The following is a 20392-nucleotide window of genomic DNA, read 5'->3' as shown; positions in this document are numbered from 1 at the left end:
TTATCACCCAACTGCGAATATCAAGCACGTTTGCAAGTGTGCTGCTAGTCTAACCCGCTATCCCCCCAATCTAAAGTGGGACCCTCACATGTTCAATACCATTTACGATGCAGTAAGGTAGACATCGATCGCGGAGGAGCGACTTTGACCGTGGTATTTGCCACGAAAGACCCGACCGAGGTGCATCACATCTTTGGATCCGCTGTCGTCATTCTTATTTGGTGCGTTCTACAAACTCTACTGCTACCTTACCTTACTGCTCGATTGAGCCGGACGAAGAAGTGTCTCATCACTGTTGTCTATTGACTTTCATGCTATTTGGTGCCTCGCTATCTCTTCGCTTGAATGCCTTTTGTACCACTGGAACGAAAAAAAATCCCTTATATGATTGTAGTGCATGCATAGATATGAACTAGGTACCATGAGGTGACCCCTCTCGCATCATGCAAGCCAACGAACCTCACTCCTCCATATTCCTCTCCACAACTGATCCCCCCGAACAACTCTCCACAGATTGAAATCGTTGGTCCGCGCAGACCCGGGGACAGAAAGCAGATTGTATGGAGAAACAGACTTGCGCGTTATGCGCGTATGCGTACTGTTTGACGAAGACAAAATGGGAGGAGGGTGATGGATGGAGATAGTGGAGTCCACGGCTGAGTACGAGCGAGAACCACTGGCTAATTAGCCGTGAGATCCACTGGGTTGGTCGTTTCTGCTGTAATGACGTCCGGGCATTTACCCCCATTGACTTGCTAGAGAGAGAGAGAGAGAGAGAGAGAGGTCGGTTGGAGTTCCCCTTCGGTCTCATGGTCTACTATCCCGTAGGACATACAGTAGTGGTACATGCTTGCAGTATACTTGCATGTCGAGTGGTAAGTGACATGTATGAACAGTAAGTCTGACAAGGTGCTTTCTGATATTTCTCCTCCCCTTCTCCCGATCAAACCAACCAGGAAAAAGAATATCAAGAGCGATTCACACGTCCGAAACGTTACGACAGTCCTGAGCACGCATCGATAGAGGTCAAGGACGATGATCCTACGCGATACGAGTTCCTGAGATCGGCGCGGCGAGAGGAAGGGCATATGTGTAGTCTTTTGCGGCGCGGACGAATACAAGCGTCGCATGCCTTGCTAGGCTGCAGTCGCTACTGCAGAAATGAGCAAAGGTAGGGTCCACTTTCATACTTGGATCGTTGGGCGAACTACCGACGGAGTTAATCATCGGGGTAGAGAGCTTGTTTCTTCCACGCGTCTCTTCAACTCTTGTCGCTTTTCGTTGCTCAGTCTCCCAAGTCGAGGTGAGAATCAAAGATCGTTCTCGTCTTGGACCCATCGTTTCGTATCATGTGCGAAAGAAATGTCTGGCTTTTTTCTCTACGACGATACCATGCTTTCGTTGCGCTGTCAGCGGTGCCACTTTCTTGAGACAGTGTAGGACCGCCACGACTAATCTTCATCTTTATTGTTCATATAGGATCGTACTGTTCCCGCATATGACCATTGGACACGAACATGAGTTGCCTCGGAAAAAGAGAGCCAGCGCTCCCCTTTCTCGCGTGGTTGGGGTAGTCTCATTGACATCAAGGGTTGTGGTTTTCGCAATTCTGATCTGATTTTTTCTGGTTGCTTGTCCTGGATCCATGGGCGTACTCTCTTGGGCGTTCAGATCAGATCGGGTGGTACTGTCCGCCTGCTTTATACTGAGCTAGGACTATCTCGTACTGCTCCTCCGTCAGCAAATGTTGTCATAGCATTCATCAAGTCTTGATCGACACTTCCTTACATACATATCCTCGCCGCTGACTCGCTTCTCACTACAATCTGCCCGGAGACGCAGGAAGCGCCTTAGTCGACGCATACACCCACCGAGCAAGATGTCCCGACGTGTAGATCTTGATGTCACTGTGGTATGTGCTGAGTGACTGTCAAGTATACATGTTCTTTTCATTTAGCATGTTGTATTCATACTTTTCGATAGCGACAGTGATGTCCATAATCTCTCTCAACTCCCTCATGGCGGCCTCAACCTCACGCAAGCCTATTATGCTTCAGCTACGAGGGAACATCGAGCCCAAGCTCAAGAAAGAAACAGATCACTGAATCACGGATCCACTCCACGAAGTGCAATCGACCTCCTCAGCAGTACCGATACCCAGTCCAACTCCCGAATCACCAAACAGAGCCTTGCTCGCTCCGGAATCAATGCAAGTATCAAAATTGACATTTGCGCCATACTGGTTCGTGTCCGTGAGACTGCCTTGCGAGCAGAGAGGGTTTCCATCGGCTACAAGAGAAAAAGACATCAACAACACCATTACCAGCATATAAGAGGCACGACCGAAAGAAAGGCATCAGGAAGAGGCAGATAGGCAAGAATAACGTACAAGGACATAGATTGGTCACCTTGGCGACAATGCTGTTACCGGCGTTGGACACCTTGTTGCCCGAACTGTCGGTCTGAACCGTCAATTTGTAGCATTTGCCGCAGTCAGGACCGGCGCCTGCTCCTGGGCCTGCTCCGTAGAGGTTTTGAGATACGGCTACTGAGTAGCCTGGCTATATCGTTTGCGGTTTCTCAGCTTGTTTTCAATCGCCAGAGGGTGTGTCTCTACCAATCACAAGGAAGGGGAAAAGACCATGTCAGGATGGGCCCGGAAACAATGCTTACGTTTGTGTAGTATCCGCATGCCGAAGTCGCTACATTGCAGTTTCCACTGCCGTTGCTGTCGCTGCTGCCATACTCTGTGAAAGAAGCCTTGTAAGTCGTCGCAGCCGAAGTCAAGCTCGCTGCGGCGAGGAGGAAAGATGTGGTCATGTACATGTTGTCGTTACTTTTTACAAATTGGTCAAGAACTTTTGTATAATTGCTTTGGAATCCGAAGGGTTTACTTGGGGAAAGCACCTAGTCTTTTATATGAATACATTTGCATCCCTCCCCCTTCCACTAACACTCCAGAAGAAGTCATGACGGCACATGTCAGGTTCGCAAACCATCAACCTCCAACACTGCACATGGATAATGCTTGCAAGTCTCCCTACGGTCTCCACTGCTCCACCCGCGTCAGCGTGAAACGGGAAGGGGAACGCGTGTGGTGGTCCAAACCTTCATCTCCAGGGCGAGACAAAAGGACATGAAAGTGAGCAAAGACAGAGAACAGGAGAGCGAGAGAGAGGGGGCCAAACAGCGGACAACACACATGACCCGATCGTAAGTGCGTACCTCTCTCTCTATCCCTCTCATGACGACTCGGCGATCAGATCCGCACTCGGTACTTCTTTGTCATCAGTATTGGTTGGTCTCATTAAGAGCGGGCTGAACCATGTTTCTTTCGCTCTTGACGCCCTTGCCGCGAGATCTATAGCACTGCGATCGAAGCAGGAAGATATACTTTCGCTGGGTTGAGGGGCCTTTGGTCCGCACCGGATCCTATAGTAGTCACCATGCTATATCCATCAAACATGCGAGACGCCGCCACTTGGCTCTGATCATTGCCCCCCTTGCCCCAAGTCGCCGGTCGTGTATATGTCTATATATCGCATACAATATGGGAACACTATCGACCCACGGCCTCTGACTCCTGCCCGGGGCTAGATCCGAGAAGAATGGAAGTGGATCCCAGACCAGAAGGTATTGAGGATGCCAGCCACTTAGTGAACAATGGACTCAGAACAGACAACAAAAAGAAGAGAGAGTCGATCCCAGTCAGTCTACCAGTCGGCAGTTGTTCAGACCTCAGATCTAGCTGCCATCGAAGTCACAGAGACCTGACGCCAGCGTTTCAGCATCTCCACTCTACTCCCTTCCTCCCCACAAGGTTGTCTGAGAGGCAAAGCGTGGATGACGACGCACGTTTTGTGCAAGAGTCTCGCCATCATGCTTCTTCCGGCTCGTTCCTTGTTCGCTTAATGCGTCCTGCGACGAAGGAAGAAAAACGAGTGGAAGGAAGGTTTGTTTGCTTGTCAGGTACCACGTCGCGAAAGTCCCTCGCTTGCGGGTCTGACGAAACAGGTACCTGGGTAAGCCACGAGCCCGGGAGACATGTACTCGGCAGTAGTAGAGCCATTCCTCGCGCATCGCTAAGAGCGGCAGCGGAGTCTATGACAGATGTGTGCAATAACATTACTTCACGACCAGCAGAAGAAAGTGTACTGTACTTGTACTGTAACATGGGTCCATATCCAGACTCATGATGAGACGCTTGTCGGGCGCGCGGGGGGCGCGGGGCGGGTCGGGGCGTGAACTCTTGACGCTGCCTGAAACACAGATCGGCATCGACTCTTACAGGGGGAGAGATCGAGTACCTGAGCAAGACCAGGGGTGAGATCCTGAGTGAAAGAAGCGAACATGCAAGCGAGACAAGGGCTTTTGCTTCCTCCGTGGACAGGGTCCCTGTCGCTGGAACCGTTTTCGACATGGAATACTACGCATAGTGCGTAGGGAAGAATGTTATCATGTCATAAAAAAAAGAAGAATCTATGCTCCGCCACCTTCTGTCCTACTCGTCCCTTGAGTAGTCGCAGTATTATTCCTCCTCGAGGCCACACGTCTCTCCCTGTTCTTCAATTCTTGATTCAGTTGCCAACCACCTTCGTCTCTGTCCTCTTGCTTCTGTGGCCACAATATCTGTTTCGTGGCAACCGCTCGGAACATCATTGCCACGACGAAAAACCACATGCAGATCAACAAGCAGGAGAAAACACAGCCTACTATCTTGATTGGTTTGTTGTCCAAGGCTTGTGCTACAGCAAATGTTGCAGTCTGAGGAAAACAAGTCAGTTTAGATGGGTAATGGATTTGTCTGGCCGAAAAAAGAACACTTACTGTCAATGCCGTGTTCGGGAATATGAAACTGAACCACGTCATTGCGAACGGGTACTTGCCATGTCCCAGGCAAGAGTAATGTGCGCCGACTGACACAATGAAGAAGAAGATCGCAAGCCTGATTGGCGTCCAGTCAGCAGAGATTATTGGAAGCAGAGAAAGAAGAGAATTACCCCCAAAGCCAGATTCCTGCCCAATTGGCTAACACGATGGTGATGGTACCAGCCATATCTCCAATACCCATGAAGTTGGGCGGGATAACGTTCGGAATGTTTCTAGCCATGCTGATGAGACCTGATATGGTGAAGCCTGATGGTCCAACGGAGATGAACATGCCCGGTCTCAGGCTCTCTTTGGGCAGTTTCTGTGTCATGAGGCGATACAGAAAGGCCGAATAGACCATCAAAGACACCATGAACCCGATACCCTGCATGACGAAACCCCCGATAATGATATCAAGGCCTCTGTTTCCTCCGACATGTTGAGAGAGGATACCAGCATGGGGACCGATGACCAGAAGCGGGTAAGCTGGAAAGATCCACACTGGTGTCATCTCGGAAATGGTGAATGTCTGCGTAGACCATCTGCGACGTATCAGAAAAGTCGCCAATTGACGGCCGCAAAACTTACAATATCAAGTAAATGCCACAAGTGAAGGTCAGAGCCACTCCACAGTACACCCAGAACAGAACAATCATCACACTCTTGAGCCAGGCTCCGGTAGCTCCATGGTGATAGCCGTATTCGCTGATATTGGTGAGTATCGTGCCAATACTAATGACCGCAGCAGGGACAAAAAGACTCTCCGTTGGATGTCGAAGCGAAGTCTTGAAAGTCTGCGGGTGCCAGTAGAAGCGGAGAGACAACAAAGTAACATTGAAGATGAACAGGACAATGTTCAATATAAAGAATATGCAACCTATTGCATAGAGACCATTGAATCGATAAGGAACTTCGCAAGTATATCAGACAAGGGTAGTAGGACTCCTTTCCGCCAGAGGAAAAATACCTTGATAGAGCACATTGGACAACTGACCCGTAGCCATAGTCATCTGCCGCCATCATCAGTTCCGGTTTTACATGCATCGCAGAAATCAAAGTCCTCACAGTAAACCACGTAAATGTAAAATGCTTGATCCTTTGCTTCCATGTAAGATGCAAGACAACCCCAGCACTAGATTCGGTTGCAGTCTTGGCCAGCTCGCTTTCACGGACTGAACCTCTCCCCTCCGCCTCTTCTTCCTCACGACTGCGCATAGGTGTTGAGATCGCCCACTGCCTCTGCCAAGATGCACTGTTGTTGTTATTGTTGGCCGCATTCGCATGCCGATAGCTGGTGCCTCCGTGACCTGCGTTATTGTTGTTCGCTATGATATATGCCGAACTGTTTCCACTTTCCCTGACATTAAGCGAGACGTCGGCCATGTCACTCTCCCAAGTCCCGCCACGTTCGATGTCATGATCCATGGTGGGATAAATATGAAGTGACAAAGTAGCCAGACGATTCCTCAATATTCATATTCCGGATAATGCGGCCCATTGAGTGTTGAAAGGAAAAAGAGTTGGCAAAGACTGGGTTCATTTGTGAACAATGATGATGGTCGGTGAGAAGGCCGAACGGTGTACTATGCGATGTCCGAACTAGCAGCGGCAAATCACAAAATCATTCTCACGTACATCAATTAATCCTCAAGATGATCAAGACAGAATGAGAGAGGTGAGATGACAGGGAAGATAATTATGTCTCGACTTACCAACCAGCAACCAACTAGTCGTGTATAAAGAGGGTTAACGGAGATCTGAAGTTCAATAAGAAGCACTGGCCTCAAGCCGATGACGATGCTGCCCGAGCTAACCGATCGCCCCAAGGAGGCTTGCCAAGGCTAAAGATGGAAACTCTATAATATATTGTACTCATTATACATAGATACTGCAAAAACAAAACACCTTCGCCATAGAAAAGGATATGGATATCTACCAGAAAGAACACCAACCTCCATAGTGTTGACACAGGTTCTCCAGGTTCGTTGCTTCACTGAGCAACTTCTCGACTTGATAAGGCACATCAAGTTCTTGATCCTTCTTGAAATCTCTGCCTGTAAGTTTCTCCTTGACTCTTGCCAGCACCTGCAAGGCTCTTGCGTTCTGCACTTCCTTGTGTTCCTCTGGGGGTGCAGCAATCGATCCACGTCCGCGGCCACCGCCAGGTCGACCAGGAATCGATGACGAAGACCGCTGTGGGCCCTCGAGATCACCGATGATAGATGTACGGCGTTCAGATGGGAATGAAGGTTCCGGAGGCGAGTCTTTGTTGCCGAGTCGCCATGTAAGAAGAGGGTCGTGAATGAACTGAAATCGGTGTTAGTATTTGTCTTTACATGAAAACGATGAAATGTAAGACTTACAGCTTCGAGTACTGCCAGCACAGACTCCTTGTTTTGACGCAATACCCGCATTGTATGTTCACATGTTGTTCTGAAAGATCCCTCAATATTACTGACTTCCATGGCGAATGTAAGCATTCTCGTCAACCGGAATGGCACACGTTCGGGGTATTTCTCTCTGTGCATGGCCACTTCAAAGCAGTCTCCGAAATCGATATGGATGATCTTGCCGGTAGCACGATCAAGCATCAAATTTGACGGATGTCTGTCGCCAAGTCCAAGAATATATCCGACCATGGACATGACAGCCAAGGAACGAGTGTAGTTCGTCCTTCGCTCGAGCCAGGCTTCAGATGATTTGGACTTCAGCCAGAGCACTCGGTACAGATCTTGGCCAGTCGTGTTGTCCAGCGCATAGCCAAAGACTTCAACCTTCTGCATCAACGTGAGATTGTCATAATCCGGTGCCATCTGCAACATGATACGATGCTCGATGTTCAAAAGGATCTTGCGACTATCTCTATACTCTTTGATCAAGACATGAAGGGTGTCACTGTTAGGCACCCATCCCAGGAGCCCAGATTGTGTCGACAACGGAATAGCAGCATAGCGTTGAATATTGAGATGTCGCTTCAGACATTCCGGATCATTGGCAAGAAGCGTGTTCACTAGACCAAAAAGTTGCATGACACGCTCGTCTTGACGAATATCCTCGTGGCCCTTGAGGACATACGTATAACTGTTGCCATCGCTACCTTTGAGTGCAAGCTTTCTCGGTCGCTGCTTCGATTGAATGACAGTGGAAACAGGGTCGAATGATATGATGCGAACGATAGGCTTTCCACTCCTATAAGTTCCGGGAACTGCCAACTCCAAGTCGTGAACGGCTTTGAGTTTAGGAGAAACGTACGTAAGCTCGAGGTTGGACAGCTGTGGCAATTGTCGTGCGATGCGTTTGAAGACGCCATAGTAAAGATCCCAGGCTTGATTGAGATCACCGACTTCACCCGATCGTTTGAAGTTATTGCACCAGTCGCGTGCTTCTGCAAGGTCTCGGCCGAAGCTCTGTATGAAAGAGATCTCTCGCAACGTCTCCGGGCCCTCGTCAAGCATCTTATGTAGAGGTTCTAGTGTTCTCAACATTCCGTCAATATCGTGGTCACCAAAATACAGTCGAGAAGCTTCTTCAAGTCCCTCGTGCCATTGCTCATGCCAGAGTACCGCAATACGGATAAGCTCGTGTGCAACTGGGGCAGCCTGCCTACAGAGCAACGGGCTGTGTTGTTCCATAGACGTCATGATTTCGCTTGCGGCCCTAGATCTGTCCTTGTCGTCGGATTTGATGGAGACTGTCAAAGGATAAACAAGTGCTTGAGGATGTGCTCTACCAACTTCACACAGAAGATGGTGAATAGAATCTCTGACCAGTCTGTTTGGTTGGTTGATTCTTGCGATGAGCTGAGGAATCACCTCAAGCCAGGTATCGATACTGACTGTTGTCACACCCTGAGTGACTGCTGAATTGACCTCTTGGTGTTCACCATGGTTGAACCAGAGTGTCAGCAGACGAAGCGTATCTTGCAAAGAGCTGGACGAAGACAGAGCAATTGATTTGAAGAATCCATGGATGGCCGGCACCACATAATCTGTGATGTATCTAGGCTGGAAGGCAGCACCGTCACGATCTCTGTTGATGGTCATTGCAGTGACAACCTCAAAATTGGCCAAGGCCCAGGCATGCCATGCCTTGTACCAGTCTTGGTTGTAATGTGTGGCTGCTTTGTAGGAAGACCTGATTTCATGGACGTGCTGAGGATCCCATTCACCACGCATCTCGACAGTCAGCCAGTCGCCTTGTTTGAGATAGCATCTGGCGAGTAATTGTTGCCAATCTGCAAGCTGAGCCATCTCCTTTTCTGTTGCTTGTCCATTCGTTGTGCCCGGGAAATGGATGCCATTGGTACCGTTGGTGCCATTGATTCCATTAACACCGTTCATGCCGTTCACTCCAGACTGCAGGTTGGCGTGGGTGCGATGTTCGTAGTCCACACGTAACCTCTCAGTGAAGTTCTTCAAGCTAGAAAGAGCTCCCTGGGCATAGCCATTAGACCACATGAATTTGTACACGGCATATTGGACAGGATAGTCGGCCTTGAGAGTTCGTTCTTGACCTTCGGGCGTAGTCAAACTACCTTGCCAGCCAAGTAGTGAATTCAGAGCCTTTTCTGCAAGACCTGTTCGTCCAGACTTTTGACAGATACTGGCGAACTTGATGTACATATCGGCGTTTTCGGGCGGCGAGATGACAAGAGCACGGACCTTGAGCATTCTCTGCCAGACTTCGACATTGCGTTGACAACCCATCAGACGTTTGGTCCACATGGAACGCATGCGTTCTTGTTTGGCGGGATTGCTAATGCTTTCCTTATACTGGACGATTTCTTCCAGCTCAGCGAGCATCTGTACCCTTACCACGACGCTATATGCGCGGGTGTACGACTCCCCTAGTAGTGAACTTAGCTCTGTCACCAGCCCGCTCCTGGCATTATCGATGTGTGCTTGAGCATCTGGGAACTGGTTGCGATGGATGGACAGAATGGCACCGAAGAATGATCTGTCGGGGGATCCTTGTCCCATGACAGTAAGATACTGGTCCATCAACTCCCATTGACCCATTCCCCAAGCTGCAGCTGCAGCAAGTGCAGCGATCGATTTACGATTTGCCGAAGATGCATGCATCCATTTCTCTTGGGCAAGAGTGGAAAGAACTTCCCATTCACCGAGAGCGTGGAGACAGCGCATCTTGCCCATGATGACCTCAAAGGAATCAGGCTCGTCTCTCTCGCGTCTTTGGTATGCTGTAAGGGCCTCTTCCCATCGTTGTAGCTTCTCGAACCAAGTCTCCTTCATCTGGACATCAACAAATCCTTGAGCTTTTCGAAGGATACCAAAAGCCGCATCGGTCTGTTGCAGTTGATTGTTGATACTGATCAAAGCTTCGACATTGCTGGCATTTTGCTCGGCGTTGAATTCGAGTTCCTTGTAATGCAGTGCCTTCGCGAAAGCGTGACACTTTCCTGCATACATTCCAAGAGTTCGGACGTCAATGGGCAGTGCCTTGTCATCATGCTCCATGAATTCTGCCAAATTCAACAGAATCTGTAGAATCTCGGGAGGTATGTGTGGAGAAGTCAAAGCTATCTCAATTGAACGGACAAGTTCTTCTTGATATTGATCATATAATTCAGTCCAGCACGAAACGAAAGCAGAATTAAAAAGCGATCTGGCGAGTGGCGTGTATACGGTCGCCAGATTCTGACAGGCTCGGAGTGCTTGTTGTGGTGATTCTCTCAGCAATTCAATACTGAAACGCCGTATCCATTCTTGCCAATCTTCCTTGGTAGATTTCGAATTGGCCTCCCACGCTGTCTTGAGATGCTGTTGGTTGACTGCGGGCTTCTTCGTAGACACTTGCAGATCCTCTGTTTCTGTGACATCTCTCCTGTATAGTTCGTCGGGACTGAGATCTTGTGGTAAGGGTTCGCCCTTCTGAAGCTTACCAACGATCAATGAGTAGTTTGTGTGCGGCACTCTATGTCTGACCAGAATCTTGTTGACTGTTGGTATAAAGTGAATGTAGTCGGGTCCAAGCTGGAAGATCAGCGCGCACAATGTGTCCAGTGCAGTCGACTTCAGCTCTGTGTCATTGCTAGCAAGCACTCTTGATAGAGGATGTATGATCTTTGCAGCGAATTCGGAGATATTGACATGTCTCGAAAGCTTTCCTATCGTCTCGATTGCCATTCTCTTGAGTGGAATCTCTCGATCTTTGTCTTCAGTAGGCTTCTCGAATATCCGCACGATCACCGGGATGATCAAATGCATGTATTCTTCGGCACTAGATCCAAATACAAGGAAAGCGTGCAATACTCTCTCTGATGTCCTGCGATCTCTTCGCTCGAGTGCGCCGAGCATGAGTGGGAGCACATCCGCAAGATATATCTTGAACTCGCCTTCTAGTGACTCTGCGATGGCTTCAATCAGAGACAACATTGTTGGCTGGTATTGTGGGTGTTCCATCCAGAAGTCCCGAACGGTCGAGAGGATCTCTGGAAGATGCGGCCTGATGTGTTGCCTCACAATGCGGACTAATGTGCTAAGATGATTGAAGTAGCCGTCGATACTTCCGGACGAGGCGCCTCGTATGACCAGCAGTATACCCGGGACGACCTTATCTAGGAATCCAACACACTTGAGACCCATAGTCTTGTAAATAGCCATGACTGCCTCTACCACAGCGTAGTGGTGTTGTGATAGTGTTGGCTCCTTCAGCATTCCCATCAACGTCGTAATGACTACGGTGGGGTAATAATCCTCATGTGAAGGGGTGATACCGCGCATGATCAGAGTGACGTCGTTGACTTGCTGAGACTCCTGGATCAAGTTGCTCTCCGGAGACTGTTCCATTACCTGATGCTTGTAAGGGTCCAGAGCACCCAAGATACCCATGAGCCTGATCGTCTCATGCCGCAATTCACCACGCTCGCCGTCTCTGATGATAGCGACGAGTATAGCCAGTAGTTCCGGATGTTCAGTGTATGGGTCAATGACATATCCCGAGCTACTAGCAAGTTGACCAAGAGTCTTCAGGGCAGCCCTTCGCTTCATCTCGGAGCTGAGATCTTGGAGACTGTCGATGATGACTTTCATGAGGTCTGGAATATACTTGACCATATCATTGCCTCCAACGGTCGACAGATCGCCAATGGCTTTGAGAGTTGCAGAAGCGACGTCAGGATCGGCATCGCGAGCTTTAGGGAGCAGTACCGTGACCATTGGATCAACATATGGCTTGATAAGCTTTGATGATGAGTTGACGAGGTGACTGATCAGGCAAGCGCTTTCTCTCTTGTTCTTGGCACTGTTGGAGTATTCTATCTCCGTCAATAGTTGGATCAGTACTTTGCGCAAAGATGGAAAGACGTATGCCGGGTTCATCAAAGTCAGACGACCGATAATCGTCATAGCTGCTTCTCGCACTGCGAACACTTCATCATTCAGTGCAAGAAACAGAGTGCGGACGTTCTCTGCTTTCGCAAGATGGCGATCAAATCGAGCGTCCAATTCTTGAAGCACAGTCTGACGAATTGTCGCGTCTGAATCGGCAACACCTACGGTAAGCAATTTCTCAATGACGTCGCTAACAACCTGTATAGCGTAGTGACTGGTCTGGTACACAATTGGGTCTTGGACGAAAAGCTGACAACAGGTCAATGCTGCTTGGTTTCGGATGATGTGAGAATCGTCCTCAACATAGCGAATTGCAACGTCACGGACAAACTCGTTAAGTATGTGACCGGAGAAATCGAAACTGCTGAGAGTGTTAAGAGCAAGAGCTATCTGGCCCTCCCTGTGATCAGTATTCTGAGCTTCGAGCTGAGCTCTGACTTCTCTTGTGTAGATACGCGGCTGTCTTCCACGAGTGGGATGGCCCGGAAGCATAAAGCGCTCCCCACATAAGGTATAACTGATCAGGTCCAGGAGCTTTTCTTGGATGGTAGGCTTGACTGGAGGAATGAAATGCGCCATGTTCCGGAGAGCTTTTATTAAAGCGTCACTGAGTCCGCAGGCGAAGATTGGATCCAGCAGAGCCTCCATGTATTTGCTGAGAGTCTGGCCAGCAGCTACTGCAATCATACTAAGGCATTCAAATACAGGGGCATCGTTGGTTGTCTTTTCTCGAGCCTTTGGACTCAGAGCTTCGCGGATGTGAAGAAGAATGTTGTCGAGATAAGGAGCAATCTGACTCCCGACTGCGTTGGCAATATTACCAATAGCCACAAAGGCGTCATTGCGATCCTTTGGAGACTTGAGCAAGCCCTGGAGATGTGACATTGAGCGGTGGATATAACCATTGCAAAACTCTTTGGGAGCATATGTGGCGAGCAGTGGAATCATACTGACAACCTGGTGTCGCACAAGCGGATCGCGATGCTCACGATAAGCCAGGACTTTCTCGCAAGCCTCTTTGTAGCGCGAGCCGTGCATGAACATACCGCCCTTTTCCAGCAAGACCTTGAGTGCCAGTAAGGAGCCGTGAATAGCCTCGACGGTGTGTTTTGAAAAGCCATGTTCGATCTCCTCATATGCCCTGCCAAAGAGCTTGTTGCGCGTCTGTGGGTCTCTCGCCATAAGGATGCTGACGCACTCTCCCACAGCTTCTGCAGCAGACTCTCTGATCAGGAACATGGGATCTCGCAGCGCGACCCAGATGACTTCGAAGATGTCGGTGATGTAGGGATGTAACAGTGTAGGCGAACTTTTGGCCAGCTCTTTCAGGGTTAGGACTGCAGCGAACCTCCGATCCTCATTTCTCTCGACCTGCAGCGATTCCAGTGCGGCCTTCTCTTCTGCGTCCACAATCGTAGAAGCCAATGGACCACTGGATCGTACAAGGTGGCGTAGTACGGCGGATGCGACGCGCATTGCGTTCCTGTCGGAGCCGGACATGATGGTGTGGATATGGGTACGGAATCGAGTGGCCTTGTTCCCTGCATCCTCACCCTTGAAGTCCATCAGGCGATCAACAGCATAAAGGCCTCCAGTTCTCTCGTAGGTGTTGCTGCCTCGCTGCACGAGCGTCAGGATGGCCTTGTTGACATTGACCCGGCCGGGGTCTTTCGAACGAGCGTCATCGTAGTAGTAATCGTCGAAGACCTCCTTGGGAAGTTCTTCACATGAGTGTATCAGTATCCTGTAAATAACACAATAGATTGGCTCCGCTGTCGATACCTTTGTATGCTGTTTCCACATCTTGCAGCAAAACGTTGGCGGCGCGCTTTCGTTCTGCTTCGCTCCTATCATGTCTCAGCAAACCCCATGTATATCTCATCTACCTCTTTCCGACATACTGTGATTTCAGACTCCGCGTGATGTCCTCCAATCTTTTTCTATATGCATCTGCCATGGTGACGGCTTGAGCCATGAATCGGGCGTCGTGGGCAGCTCATGCGCCCTTGGATCGTTCAATTCCGAAACATGCGAAGGTGTGTTGTTGACAGATTGAAGATGAGTCCTTTGTAGATGGTTATTATCAATTCGACAGTCTGCTAATGAACAATATCTAGATCGATCATGGATGTGTGCAATGTTTCAATAATGTTGCTGGTCATATGACCTGCCAAGCTTACCTTACCTCACTTGCTTTCGGTGAACATGAACATGGCGGGGAAGGAGCGGACAGATACAAAGCAAGAGAGAGACTTAAACAGAAGGCACCGTGCATTCATCATTATACTCTTGACTACTCTATCAACGAGTACCTCATTCAGCATCTATGGTGGTATTATCTACTTCTTGGGAAATTCATCGACCCAAGCCTTCAGTTGAGCAACTACGGCGTCAATAGCTGTCGCAGCTCCTGCATTGCTCTGTGCGTTCCTCGTAAGCAGATCAGATGTATGGAATCCACCCGGCACAATCACAACCGGATGGTCTGCAGTAGACGCCAGTTTTCCTCCATCTCTAAACTCTGAGCTGACGCTGGCCTCTCGCCAAGGGTCGTAATCACCATTGACATACAGCAAGCGAGGATGAGCAATGTCCCATCCCTTGGTGTAGCTGTTCACTTCGTCTTCCGTCTCGCCCTTTGCTATGCCGAAGGTGTACCCATCCTCTGGAGGAAAGCTCAAGGGACATTGTCTGATCCAGTATTGAGCGTCGACCAACCTTGAAACAATTGATGGGCGGTCTGACGGCGCTCCGTCTTGCCAGTACCCAAAAGGCTCGTTACACAGAAACCATGTCCACTGTCGATCAAAACCATTCGACAGTGACATATCCGTGTACTGTGGGCTGGAGGCGTTGTATGTGTCGAAGCATCCAATGCTGTACTGGCCTTGCCAATCAGCATAACCGTACGAAGCGCAGAAGCCTGGAAGCATGGTCGTGTTGAACCAGCTTGCATAGCCCGCAAGTGCTTTCTCGAGACCAACACCTTCCGCACCCGGAACAGTGCCGTTAGGGGTAGCATTTTCTACAGCATCGCAGAAATAAAAGAAACCACTGTTGAGGTAAAACTGGTTTCCTTGCCAAAGCCATGGTCCGTTCTCCAACGCCGCAGCGAAATCGTCGTAATGTTCGAGATCGCCTAGTCCAAACATAGCCTTGAGTGCATATTGTTCATCCGCTGTGCCATTATGGAATACAGCGTCCACATGATCAACTACCAAAGACACATCTTTGCTGCAGTTCTGGGGCATACCTTCCTGGACCGGAACAAAGTATTGCCAGTAATCTGAGATCGCTTGTACAGGTGCAGAACTGGCATGGTATGCCCAGAACGTCCCAGGCTGTGTCGATGCTGTCCAGGCTGACAACGCACCGCTGTAAGATCCACCCATCAGTACCCAAGGTGCCTTCTGGGGGCGGCTAGCCCTTCTTGGATCGAACGGCAGACGCACCGTCTGTGCAAAATGGTTCAAGTCGCTGATCGAGTTCTCAAGAGTGAGGTACTGCATGTTCTTCGTGCTGAGCACATCAACCGGGGACGACTGTCCCCAGTAGCGGTGCTCGACAATAATGACCGCTGCGCCGATTTTCTGGGCAACAACACCGGTTGTAGTTCTGTTGGTCAAATATCCCGTGTATCCGCTCGCTGCCACCTCACCGGGAGTGAAGATAACTATTGGAGAGCCTGGTCCGCCCCAAAACTCTGTTGACCAAAAGTAAAGTTGAGAAAATGTACCAAGATCAGGGTTCTTGTGGTCAATGTATTGCTCGAATGTGGCGTTTCCTGTAGTCGCATTGGAATGGAAGACGGGGTGTCTCTCCCACCCTTGCAAATGCATATGGGACTTCCATTGTCTCTTCGCGAAGTCTCGAGTACCGCTCTTGTCAGGTTTTCCCGCCAGAGCAGGCGAGGCAGTGAGAAGAAGCGCAAGCGAAGCCGCGACCTTGAGTAACTGCATAGTTTCTCGGAGACTCAAACCTTTGATGCATCAACCGTGGGCTATCCATGGTCGTTTATAAAGCAGATCAACAATTCTGATCTACAGGGACTTGCGTGAGTATATCTTCAGACTATGCACCATATAGGGAGGTGGTACGGCGGTTATGAGCATATCGTCGAACTTATGTTCGATATTACCTTCTGGATCTAGACTAGTCCGGAGTAGCACTTTAGGTTCATGAGTGCATGGATTCGCTTGAAAGTTATGCTCATATCGTTGTAAAGCGACCAAGATCTTCTAACAAAATAGGTTCAATTATCTTACCTACAGTAGAGGCGATAACAGAACGATATTTATATTACACTTATCAGTGGGGCAGCTCAACTGGCGCGATCGGTCCACATCCCACTAGTAAGTACCTGCATTGGCCACACGAGTGCGCTTTTCAATTATCGCGATCATTGCACAATCGGGTTACATGCGGCTTTTTACTCCGACGAATATCACGACTTAAAGTACGAGCTTATAATGATCCACGATGGTCCGAGGGAGAGACGTAACAGCAGAGAGCTATCTCTGCCTGACTGAATTATCGGTACCGTAAGGGCAGATACTAGAAACAACGTCCGTCGCTGTATGAAAGATGACCCGCAGCACAGAGATTCCTTACGCGAGGCACAGCCAAAAAATAGTCACAGCTTCGTCGAGATCATCGCTGCGTGTTGCGCAGCAGAAGACACCTGACTAGGTATAGTAGCTCCGTAGTCCGAGAAAAACGCCTGATGGATCAAGTCCGTATAATTCATTATCGCAGGTAGGCTTCTGAGCAGCGCGGAAGACTCAGGACAGCTTGGCCTCGATCAGCCCACGTACAAACTTGTATCATAATAGACAAACTCACCTCGTTCCAGCAAGAATCGAGCTGACAAAGGCGAAAAGTGTCACGTCGGCCTCGGTGGGATTGTCACCCCCAAGGCACCAGAATGGATCCCTAGACCGATCTACTCGTGCAGCATTTAGTAACTCGTTCAGAGATACCCATATTTCTTCTCTGAACATTTTGATCTCAGTAGAGGTGTGTCTGCCGGCTCCTTGGCCACAAAGTGTGCGAACCACCTTCTTATACACTATTTGACCTGCAAAGAAGCGGATTGGGAAGGGAACTTCTGATAATGCTTGATCTCATTGAGCATAGTAATTGTCAATCCAGCATTCGCGCATCTGGTAATCCTCGAAGTCAGCATCCTACCATCCGCTGGCATCAGCCTACTTACATGATAGAAATATAGCTTGTCCTCCAGCAGCGCTCTGATCGCCAAGTCCTTACTTTTGTCCTCACCACTCAAGCCTTTGTTCAGATCCTCGAGTCCTTGTTCTTCCACAAGATACTTGATGATCAATGCCGAATCGCCCAATATCTGCGCATTCTGCGCCTGTTCCTCTTGCTCCGTACTGCTATCGGAGATCTTGAGATACGGTATCTTCCCCTTTGGGCCCATCCAAGGCGCTCCACAATCATTTCGATATTCAATACCAGCCAACCGCATGCGGAACTCGACCTTGGTCACGAAAGGCGACGAGGCGTAGGTGCTACTATCTTTCCAACCACGAAACAGTGTGTAAACTTTCTTCCGACTTTTCGTCTCGAAAGGTACGAATGCATATGGCATCCCAGGAGAAAGTCTTGCTTCCTCTTCCGCCGTTTGCAGCATTATTATGTTTCTGCAGTGAATGTTCTTTACGTCTAAGCTCAAAATATCATTGGCACACTGAAGTAAGTGAGAGGAAACAGGGAATAACCCAGTTCAAAGGTTCCAGAGAGGAGGCATGGGTGTAAGGTCATTCTTAAGCTTCTGTTCTCTCCCTTATTCTTGGAAAGCGAGAAGGACTCAGGAAAGCAGTGTTATACCAGCCTGATCCCTCATATTTGCTCCTTCGATCCAGCTACAGCAGACTCAGCTACGGGAAGGATGCATAGAGCTGCTTCTGGAGGCTGGAGGATACGTCTCCGAGCTGCAGCCACAGCGCTATGTACATTACTTTGTGACTCCCCAAGGCCCATACCAGATTCGAGACCCGTAAGTCTTGTCTTCAGTAGCTCAATGCTTGGTATGCACAACCCCGTCCGAGTCTATGCAATCCTCCGACCAAATCAAATAGGACTGCGACGAGGAGAGGGGATGATCTACTTCCCTTTTTGCATCCACTTTTGCGAACGATGGAATCCTTTCTCACATGAACAAGCATCGTGCGGGAACAGGCGCCTCAGACTCTGACCTGCATTGTCTGCAGGCGCTGATCACGATGGAGCAGTGTGACGAGATATCGCAGATCAGCGCGGACGCCAGCGAGCGAGGACGCCAGCTAGAACCATCAAGAAGCCCCGAGGGAGTGTAGGTTCTCTCGGCCAATCCTTCTGTAGCATCGGTCGGGCTCAGCACCGCAAGTATCGCTATATATACAACACAGGCGAAGACACACTACTCAAGGACAGAAAAATGCGGCCCAAGGACAACGAGCTATCTGCACCGTCCGCATACAACCGAAAGGCAAAACCCTACCTTGCTCCACGACACCCTTCCAGACGCTGCTGCTGCTGGGCTCCAGCCAGCGGTACCCCGCGCCCCGCCCCGCGATTCTACCTGTGCTACTGTGAAATGCGAGCAAGCTTTATCTCGGTCTTTTTCAATGAGAAACACCAACCATTACACCACCGTAGCACGAGCGGATTGGCACGTTCTCCTTCGATAGTCTGATGCCAGTTCCACTTCATGTGAAAAAGCATGATTCGATGCAAAAGTCAAAAGGAAGGATGGTCCAGCTAGCCAATCCATGGTTCTGCTAGATAAGGCTGTGAGGTTCAGTACGTCTGAACATCATATCATTCTTTTAAGAGTATTCTAGGTTCCGGGCGTAAGGCGTAGGGCGTAGGGCGTAGGGCGTAGTGCACACATCATTCGTTGGCGATGTCTACAATTGCTGTCGTTTGTATCAAGTAAGGTAAAGTATCTCCTCATGGTGAGGTCTTTCTAGTGCGAGAACGAAAATGCAGTGCGGGAGGAAGGAGCCGAGAGGGCGGAGAGCGAACCCATGATCTCTTCCGGAAAATTAGGAGTTTCCGGAGAGGGAGATGGCGGAACCTTATGGGGGAAAATGTTCTCATGATACGATGGTCTTAAAATAGAAAAGCTATGTGAGGGTAAAGTTTGTAGTTGTCACCTGCAGCACCCATTATGCACGATGAGTCTATCACTATCGAGGTATGAACTATTTTATGAAGTGTAATCAATTTTGCAACTTTATCTAAAAATCGAAGAACATCACAAGCAACACTCCTCTACCTGACCTGAGCTTGTACATCACGTTAAGACTCAAGCATGTAATCAAGCGCACTGTTCATAAGCGCCATCTCGTCTTCGTCGTTGATCTGCTCCCAGCTCGAACGTCTTTTGAACCTCGGGATGCCACCAATTCTAGCAAAGTCATCAGGCTCGACATCGTGGCATATGATCCACCCGAATGGCGAGCGCTCGATGCCGTTGGACATTTTCTGTACCATCTCCTTTTGTGGACCAGCTTTGGGCAGTCCGCGTGTCTGCCAGAAGACCAAATCTTCGAGAGGCAACGCATCCCACTGTGGCGTAGGAGGTGTTCTTACGCTGGAAGAACGAGTCAGACCTTTGGCTTCCGCTGGCTTTGAGTTCGAGTACAGAGTCGGCTTACCTTCTTCTTTAGTGTTCAATTTAGAGTCAAGGGTGATTGGGATCTGTCCCATCTCAGGAAGACTTCTCTTGAATCGTGTACCTTGCTTGTAGCCTCTTGCATCACCTACCTTCTGTGCCTCGAGGAGCTTGCGCTCGAAGTCAGGGTTCTTGAGGTAAGTCTTGCCGAAGGGACTGTTAGTGAACGACAGAGGGGGAGGTGAGTTTTCTTTCCTTGATGGACGGACTGCTAGCTTCTTTGGTGATGCCACTGGAGAGACATCAATATGAGCGTTGGGCAGTGAGTACATAGTAGGTCAGAATGCTGTTGTTGTTTTTGTTGCTGGTGAAATGGTCTTGAGGATCGAGTCGTAGATCATAATGCAAAGGTCACAATATTTATACCTTGCGAGGTTCATATCGCACTCTTTGTCTCATTGTGACAATGTGTTTTTTTGTGAGGATGCCTTTTGTTGAGGATGAAAGACACTTTTGTGAGGATGAAAGACACTCAGCTTTTATGGTTATA

The 20392-nt window shown here is 49.3% G+C and overlaps 7 protein-coding genes across 9 annotated transcripts; all 7 read right to left on the bottom strand.

Annotated features, from left to right (window-relative positions):
* Window positions 1-2098: 2098 nt before the first annotated feature.
* On the bottom strand, window positions 2099-2826 carry AAFC00_001539 (uncharacterized protein; the record flags this gene model as incomplete). The annotated part of the gene is made up of 3 exons (XM_069340744.1): window positions 2099-2289; window positions 2390-2561; window positions 2674-2826. The coding sequence occupies 3 exons, from the start codon at window positions 2824-2826 to the stop codon at window positions 2099-2101; spliced, it is 516 nt and encodes a 171-aa protein (XP_069204218.1).
* Window positions 2827-4479: 1653 nt separating this feature from the next.
* On the bottom strand, window positions 4480-6294 carry AAFC00_001538 (uncharacterized protein; the record flags this gene model as incomplete). The annotated part of the gene is made up of 6 exons (XM_069340743.1): window positions 4480-4764; window positions 4828-4945; window positions 5001-5411; window positions 5458-5779; window positions 5837-5879; window positions 5935-6294. 6 exons carry the CDS (start codon window positions 6292-6294, stop codon window positions 4480-4482), a joined length of 1539 nt encoding a protein of 512 aa, XP_069204217.1.
* A 507-nt stretch (window positions 6295-6801) lies between these two features.
* AAFC00_001537 (uncharacterized protein) lies at window positions 6802-14196 on the bottom strand (the record flags this gene model as incomplete). 2 transcript variants are annotated; one of them, XM_069340742.1, is made up of 4 exons in its annotated part: window positions 6802-7176; window positions 7233-13942; window positions 14004-14068; window positions 14123-14196. In XM_069340742.1, the coding sequence occupies 4 exons, from the start codon at window positions 14194-14196 to the stop codon at window positions 6802-6804; spliced, it is 7224 nt and encodes a 2407-aa protein (XP_069204215.1). The 2 variants fall into 2 exon arrangements, with proteins under 2 accessions (XP_069204215.1, XP_069204216.1); XM_069340741.1 differs by having other exon boundaries at window positions 14123-14178.
* Window positions 14197-14560: 364 nt separating this feature from the next.
* Window positions 14561-16180, bottom strand: AAFC00_001536 (uncharacterized protein; the record flags this gene model as incomplete). The annotated part of the gene is made up of 1 exon (XM_069340740.1): window positions 14561-16180. The coding sequence occupies one exon, from the start codon at window positions 16178-16180 to the stop codon at window positions 14561-14563; it is 1620 nt and encodes a 539-aa protein (XP_069204214.1).
* Window positions 16181-16854: 674 nt separating this feature from the next.
* On the bottom strand, window positions 16855-17221 carry AAFC00_001535 (uncharacterized protein; the record flags this gene model as incomplete). Its single annotated transcript, XM_069347931.1, has 2 exons — window positions 16855-17011; window positions 17064-17221. 2 exons carry the CDS (start codon window positions 17219-17221, stop codon window positions 16855-16857), a joined length of 315 nt encoding a protein of 104 aa, XP_069204213.1.
* A 123-nt stretch (window positions 17222-17344) lies between these two features.
* On the bottom strand, window positions 17345-17874 carry AAFC00_001534 (uncharacterized protein; the record flags this gene model as incomplete). Of its 2 annotated transcripts, none has more annotated exons than XM_069347930.1 (2): window positions 17345-17383; window positions 17437-17874. In XM_069347930.1, the coding sequence occupies 2 exons, from the start codon at window positions 17872-17874 to the stop codon at window positions 17345-17347; spliced, it is 477 nt and encodes a 158-aa protein (XP_069204211.1). The 2 variants fall into 2 exon arrangements, with proteins under 2 accessions (XP_069204211.1, XP_069204212.1); XM_069340739.1 differs by having other exon boundaries at window positions 17437-17661.
* A 1652-nt stretch (window positions 17875-19526) lies between these two features.
* Window positions 19527-20174, bottom strand: AAFC00_001533 (uncharacterized protein; the record flags this gene model as incomplete). The annotated part of the gene is made up of 2 exons (XM_069340738.1): window positions 19527-19928; window positions 19995-20174. 2 exons carry the CDS (start codon window positions 20172-20174, stop codon window positions 19527-19529), a joined length of 582 nt encoding a protein of 193 aa, XP_069204210.1.
* Window positions 20175-20392: the final 218 nt, after the last annotated feature.

Source organism: Neodothiora populina (assembly GCF_041146345.1).
Source record: "Neodothiora populina strain CPC 39397 chromosome Unknown canker_contig_12, whole genome shotgun sequence".
Classification (NCBI taxonomy): domain Eukaryota; kingdom Fungi; phylum Ascomycota; class Dothideomycetes; order Dothideales; family Dothioraceae; genus Neodothiora; species Neodothiora populina.
Note: the sequence above shows the minus strand (reverse complement) of the source record. Positions and strands in the feature narration are given on the sequence as shown.